Raw genomic sequence first — 7412 nt, 5'->3', positions numbered from 1 at the left:
ATAAAATAACACGATGAATGTTAAAAATGAATATTTGACACCCTTGGTGGTGTTTTATGACACCACATAAGTGCACTTTTAACTCGAAATTGTGTTATTCCTTTTCACTTGAGTGTTCAACACTATTAAATAGTTAAAATATTAACACTTTTCATAGTGTAATTGTAACTCAGAATCCGTGAGAACTATATAAACTCAAAAAAAGTGTTAAATTTAACACTCTGTGAGTTGAATTTAACACTCCCGATTTTGCTGTGTAGCGTCCTTTCAACCAAAATAAACAAAAACATTTTTAAATGTCCCACACACAAAATATAATAAGCCCAACACCTAACATTAACCACTGACAAAGTACATCTTTAATTTCTTTTCTGGTGGGCTGCAGGTTAGCCACACATCACATCCACAATAAGTGTAATTGAGATAATTTCCCCTTGAGGTCGCTCTCTCCCTCTTCTTCCTCCTCTTCCTCTGCTCCCTGCACCTCCTGCTGCGCGGCTCCATCTCCTTGAAAACCTTATCAGCTGAAGTCATCAGGCGCTCCTGTTTGGCCATAATCTAATATTTACACACGGATGTAAATTATAATAAAAAGCTGCATTCGCATGTTTCCTCTTGATTTTTTTCTTTGTTTTATAATTACCATGAAGATAGGCCTTTTTTTAAACAATGGGAGTGACGTAATGTGCAGTAGGCTATATTTTATAAGGTTTTAATCATTTAAATATAATAAAAATGGGAGGACTGTCACTGTGAATGGTGTCAATAGGGCGCAGCCTTTGACAAATGGTGCAATAAATATGCAAATAAGCTGTCATTTATGCACAGATATAAGTTAACTTTATGATTCATACACCAGTTTACCAAAGTGCGGTGTCTTTGTGAGAAATGTCTTCGTGTCTGAATATTTCTGCACGTTTTTTCGGTTTTTCTGGACTGCAGCAACGCCTCACGACTCTTTCTTTTTTTTTTTTTTTTTTAACCCACAATGCTGTGCGGCAGGGGTTGTCGTGTGTGCGCTGTTTGTGGTGCTGAAGCTGCGTGTGCCTCGGAGGCTGCTACCATAGAAATCCACTGAGCATCCTTCCGCCAGAGGACCAGAGGAGGAAACCGTGTTTTTCTCTCCATAGGTTGGGAAGAGTCAGGATGTTTCTGCCGGTCTCAGCCTTATGCATCGCTTTATAACCGCAAATACCCTTTAAATCTGTTTTACATTTAATCTTAAAGCACAAAGCAACAAAGCGAGACGTCTCCGGAGCCGTTTTCTTGCCTATTTTTCCGAGGCTCGTCGTCCGCCCGGTGCTGCCGCCTCTGCCGCTCCGTCCCGCCGCCTCTGCCGCTCCGTCCCGCCGCCTCTGCCGCTCCGTCCCGCATCCTTTATGCACAGCACGCTGCTCCGGTCCTCCCCAACTAAACACACCTTCGTGTCCGAGCACCATGGCCCGCTCCCGGCGCTCTCACTGAGAGACATGGAAGCCAAACAGCACCCGATAAAAAGCCTCAAAAGCTACCCGGAAACCGGCGGCCGGAGCCTGGCAGCGGCCGCCGGAGGAGACGGAGGAGGAGGCGGCGGGTGTCGAGCCGGATCCGCTGAGATGGAGATGGAGGCGAAGATCCAGAAAGCCATCGACTTCAAAGCGGAGGGTCACCGCTGCTACAAGGAGAAGAAATTTCGGGAGGCGATCGGTAAATACCACCGGGCGCTGCTGCAACTCAAAGGGGTCCATGTGGTCGACGGGACGACCGGATCCGAGGTCAACCTGCTGAACCAGCCCGCCGCCAAGCTGACCGAGGAGCAGCGGAGAGCCGTGGAGAGCACCGAGATTGAGTGCTACGACAGCCTGACAGGTGAGCAGCACCGGTACACCCCCGCACACTAACACCCAGACCAGATCTGTGTAGTCCTGAAGGACTGCTGACACCATTGTTCGTTCCGGTTCACCGGGTCCACACCAGCTCGTGGGCTGTGGTTATTTCTGCAGGTGCCGGGTTTGTGCAGAGGCAGGTGAAATCCAGGAATAGATCATATTATTGTGTCTTGCTGCTGATTCAGTGGAGACTATAAAGGCATGTGTAGGCCTACACTGTCTGACAAAATGAGTGAATTATTTAGCCAAGTGACACAATTAAATTAACACATCCTGTTATTGCCTATTTCAGGCTCTTACACAGCCTTTCAGATTATTTTTGTGCCATTTATTTACAGCACATTCCTGCTCTCCATCGGTAGTTTCCTCATTATTTCAATTGAAAAATGCAATACAAACAGACAGTAAATACATAAAGCACAGGGCCAAAAAAAACCTCATGTTGCAGAAAAATGCATGCATGTTTTCATTATGTATGCATGAGACCATGCTGTTGTGTTGTAACATCAACATTTCACAAGAGGGTCTGAGGTGAGAAGAGGTCCCTCAGCCATCCAGGCGGTGATGTAATGGCACCACTTTGCAGTGACTTTACTACAGGGTTAATTGAGCTGCTGTAGCACAGGAAAGATTAACTCATTACTGTCCGATCACTGGAGTATTTCTTTATGACATCAAGAGGCTATTGGGAGCTTCGTGGCAGACTCTGGCTCTCTGAGGGGCAAAAATATAAGATGGGCACCAGCTCGTATAATGTCTTCTCAGATTTTAGGCCACCCTAGAGAGCATTTTATTGCGTTTTATCTCCTACAGGGGCATCCAATAGGGCACTTTTGGTGCCATGTTTTTCAAACGTCATTGCACAGCAGGCAGGTGTTGGATTAAGTGGCGTCTTCCCAAGTGTGTCCAAGAATTCTGTTTGTCTGTTTTGGGTTACTGAAGATGCATGATGAACTTGTGAAGGGCTCATTCTAAGCTCACCAAAACAAAATGCTTCTTAGGTTCAAACACTAATGAAGATATTATTATTGTGAATATTATATTCCATTTCTGCCACTACATCCCCCTAAATTAAAGGTGCCAATGTGACTTGTTAGAGCCATTTTGTATATTGTGGAAAAGCTGATAAATAATTCAGATTAGTAGTTCATAGTTCATAGTTCTTTATTAAGGTTGTAAGAATGCCTATTGGTTCATAGTAATTGCACTCTTCTTATTGGCTGAGACGTGTGTAACGTCATAATTGCTTACTTTGCTTTAATTAGGATTATGGAGACGAGGAGAGCACACTAGTTTTTGACCGTGCTCATAATTATTATTATTTTTTGGATTGCTGCAGTTTGTTGTTTGTAATGCTCAAACGAAAGGTTTTCAATAAACCATAAGAAAGAAACTGTGGGATTTTTTCGGCTTAAGACACGCGTCAACTACATCCTCACGCTCCATAATTGAAATGTGCATTTCAAGTAAAACTAGACGAAGCCACACTAACATGATCCATGAGAGGGCTGTTGTGGCTGCAGGGTTTTTTTTTTTTTACAACCAAGCAGGAGAACACCTGAACACCTGAACAACAAATCAACTGAGTGCTTGATTAGAGTGAAAACCTGCAGCCACAACAGCCCTACATGGATCTGTTAGACAGCCCTGCCCTTAAAGCTTTTTTTAAGATTTCCTTCATTTTGTGCCGTTACATTATAAATGTTTTTAAAAGAGATTTGTGGTCGGTAAAAATGACTCAGTTTTTTCCAAAAGAAGGAGGGGGTCGTACCTTTGGTTTGTGTAGCACCTGGCTGATAACCTGTGTAAGGTAAGCTAGCATGTATGTTGTTTCAGTGTATTTAGCACTCCTGTCGTCTGAAGAAATACTATGGCCAAACTATAGAAGTGTGTATTGCAGTGTATGGGCTGAAGCCGGCTTGAATTGAATAAATTGCTCACCTGTAGCATCCTGTTATGACAAGTGCAAAAAATGTAAATGTTGTTGTTTTGCTCCTCCAGCGTGTTCACAACATGTTTTTGTTGTATCGATGCTTTTGGGAACGTCAGTTAGAGAGTAAAAACATCATTCAGCCGGGGATGATGCAAAGATGAAAGATCTTTTAATGTTTTCTCTTGAATGAACAACAGAGAACAACAAAGATAAAGAGGAAAAACAGCAAAAAAAAAAAACCTCACTAGAGAAACTGGAACTATGCATTGTTTGGCATTTCAGCTTGAAAAATGATTGATTAACAGCTTGTGTGTGAAATATACTGAACTTACAATTATACTTTACTGAAAAACTATTCCCTTTGCAGCCAGAATCAAACATAATTTACCCAACAGATTAAATATTTAATATTATTTCCATATTAGTTATAAAAATTATAAATACATGATGCTACTTTTCCTGTTTTGGGTTGTATAATCTTGCAGAACCATCAACAAAACAAATCCTAGAGAACACAACACAGAGTAAACAGAATGATGAAGCTAAACTAAATCAAATAGATATAATAATACCTCTGATTGATCATATTTTATTTACAGTATATGACAATGAGCCTCTATACTCAACATTTCATGTTATTGCATTATTAAAAGAAAAGAATAGTCAATCTTCCGTCACATACTGTTTATCACCATCAAGTCGAGTTTTAACATTTTGGAAAGTATTCAGAAAGAACTATGCCTTATAATTGTTGTAAAATTAATTTAGACATCAAGATAGTGTATAAGGATTTACTGTGTCAAGAAATACAAACAATACTGTGACGTAAAAAACTATAATTATGAATATATTGCTATACACTGTAAAAATGTTTGTAGAAATAACAGTAAAACACTGTCAAATACATCAGAAATAGGGCGTAAAATGAAAAATTGTATATCACTGTATTAGACACTTTTAATTACTGTAAATCAAAGAATAGCACAATAAACTGGAAGAAACACACAGTTTTGCTGTAAAAATATAACATTTTCATGCAAAATTTATGGAGAAATACCATGATGTGTGAATGAATGACACAATTACCTTAAAAATAACAGGATTATTCAGTCTAAATTACAGTGTTTGCTGATATTTACATTTAAATTTACAGTAGAAAACCCACTCACTGTAATTTTACGGTGGAGTTCTGGCAACCACAGCTGCCAGTATTTTACCGTAAATTAAACAGATTATTTTTTACAGTGTAGTTCGGCTGTAAAAAAGCTCATTATGGACACATATGTGCTCAGTATGACGAGTGAGCAGCAGATCATAATTTATATCGACATCCAGGAGTGAGATGATGATGATAGCTTTATATTATATCACATAAACGACGTCATTACCCATGTGAATATTGTGATTTTGTGTCCTGACGGAGGCCGGGCCGATAGTGTGTCTCGCTGTGTTCAGGTGCTGCCATGATGCACTGAAGGTCGCCTTGTTCTGTGCTGCGTTCAGGGCCCTGTCTGGAGCCTGTGGGGAGGGCACTGTGGCGTGAAGGAAAGGAAGGGGGGAGGGAAGGAGAAGAGGAGGCAGGGAAAGTGAAATAAGGGAGCAAAAAAGGAAAATTTTGGTAAAGAACAGGAAGGAAGAAGCAGAAGAGATGGTGGAAAGGAAATCAGCTGGAATGGTGTGAAAGAGGAATAGTAGAGAGCAGTGGAGGAGAGGGGGAGGGGGGGAGGGGCCATAATTACCATGGCAACCATCCCCCGCCTTTTCCCCTGTTGTATTAATATGACTCGTACCCCCCCCCCCCCCCCCCCCCCCACACACACACACACACACACACACTGCTGCTTCACACATGAGAGTAAGCAGATGCGCACACATAAAGAAACCTCATCTTCACTCTGATTAAAGTGTTTATATGGCTGCTTTATAAAATATTTGCACTCCTATTCCTGCTGAAGACGTCTGCTCCACCACATGTTCTACCTTGAACCCCCATAAACTATATTTATACTATATAATATATATATATATACTAAAACCTCTCTGTCACGTTGTGGTTTAACACATGTCACTTTCCGCACATCCAATGAAAACACCTAAACCAACAACACTGCAAAAACAGCCAACTTGTATTTTTTGGCCTAAAACAGTGATTTAAGTTGGTAAAACTTGGAAATATAAATTATTGACATTTAGGGCAATAATGTAAGTTAGCACAACAAAGGAAGCCAGTTGTCTGCTCAAAAACAAGTTTGTGAGTTGTTGTTACTTATATCTTTAAGTTGGGGTTCACAACAAGGGACAATAGTTCTGATAACTCTTATTTCTTTGTTGGGAAATTCGGTCATTAGCGAAAGCTAGCGGCTAACTGATGCTAGCCGCACTGCTTGTTACAGCTATAAGAGTAGCCATTAGCGTATCAATGCTAACTCAAAATTGTGGTCACAACATTAGCTGACATTTCATAGCGGCGTTACAATCGTGCCAGAAAAATTCAGAGTTGAGCAAACTCAAAAACAAAACTTAAAATATTTAGTTTAATTGTCCAACTTAAAATTTTATCGAAGTTTGTTGGATTGAAATTTTGAGTTCACCCAACTTTTCTTTTTTTGCAGTGTGTGGCTGCTTTATAAAATATTTGCACTCCTCTTGCCTATTTCTTTCCTCTGAAGATGGAAATCTTTAACAAGAACTGCTCATATATATTATCATTTTGAAATGAATAAGTGAGCGGTACCTTCCTCCCCCTCTTGATTGGGTTAAGTTTAAAATTGTGAAGGTTGTTTGTATTGTATTGGGTTGTATATAACACTGGGATAGTTTCTATATTGTATAGACAATTTGATATTTATATAGGTGGGAATAAATAAGTGTTTACTTCTTAGTCCTTTGCGAACATCGTTGCAGTAATTTGTTAGGCCTGTTTGCTTTTATCTGTTCGAAAAATAAAAACACTTAATGTATTTCCCAAAACAACTGGACACTGTTGTTTTTAGCAAACTTTACTTAAAAGTGCATTCATTGGGGACTTTTTTGAGTTATGGATTAAAACATATTTGGTTCTCTAGTGTGTATTTAAGGAGCGGAGCTAAATGTAACTGAGCTGTGTTGCTAATTGATGTGTTTTAATAGTTTTTGTACAGCTCTGTTGTGAAACATAGAATAAAAATAGAATACATGTTGTTAGACATTTAGTCTTTACTTACACAGCCAATACTTGTGAGTAGAATTAATTTATTACTGTTTTATTATTTTTTTATGACATTTGTTGACAATTAGAGAAATAAAAACCTTTCAGCCTTACCTTTTAATAATCCACATTATATTGCAATACTTCACATTCGGCTGAATTCAGTCTCATCCCTTTAATTGAGATTTTTTGGTTCACAGCTCTCATGTCTGAATGAATTATGACAAATAATGTTACCCAAGTCTGACAGCTCGTTCCTTCTTGCTTGAAATATAATTTGAAGAGTATTTTTCTCTTCTTTATTAAATTATTAAACCAAACATTTGACTCACTGGGACTAACATGGCTGTTTTGAAAAATAGTTTACACAATATGTTTTTTTTTTTTTTTTAAAGTAGCTTCCAGTGCACAATCTAGTTACAAA

The 7412-nt window shown here is 39.4% G+C and overlaps 1 protein-coding gene across 1 annotated transcript in view; it reads left to right on the top strand.

The window, feature by feature from the left end:
* Positions 1–1356: 1356 nt before the first annotated feature.
* The window catches only part of ttc9b (tetratricopeptide repeat domain 9B), a 46484-nt gene continuing 40428 nt past the window's right edge, over positions 1357–7412 (top strand). Inside the window, exon 1 of the mRNA XM_059331524.1 lies at positions 1357–1848. Coding sequence (XP_059187507.1) covers positions 1380–1848 — 469 coding nt within the window. The 5' untranslated portion in view covers positions 1357–1379. The remainder of the gene's footprint in view (positions 1849–7412) is intronic.

Source organism: Centropristis striata, chromosome 4, assembly GCF_030273125.1.
Source record: "Centropristis striata isolate RG_2023a ecotype Rhode Island chromosome 4, C.striata_1.0, whole genome shotgun sequence".
NCBI classification, from domain to species: domain Eukaryota; kingdom Metazoa; phylum Chordata; class Actinopteri; order Perciformes; family Serranidae; genus Centropristis; species Centropristis striata.
Note: the sequence above shows the minus strand (reverse complement) of the source record. Positions and strands in the feature narration are given on the sequence as shown.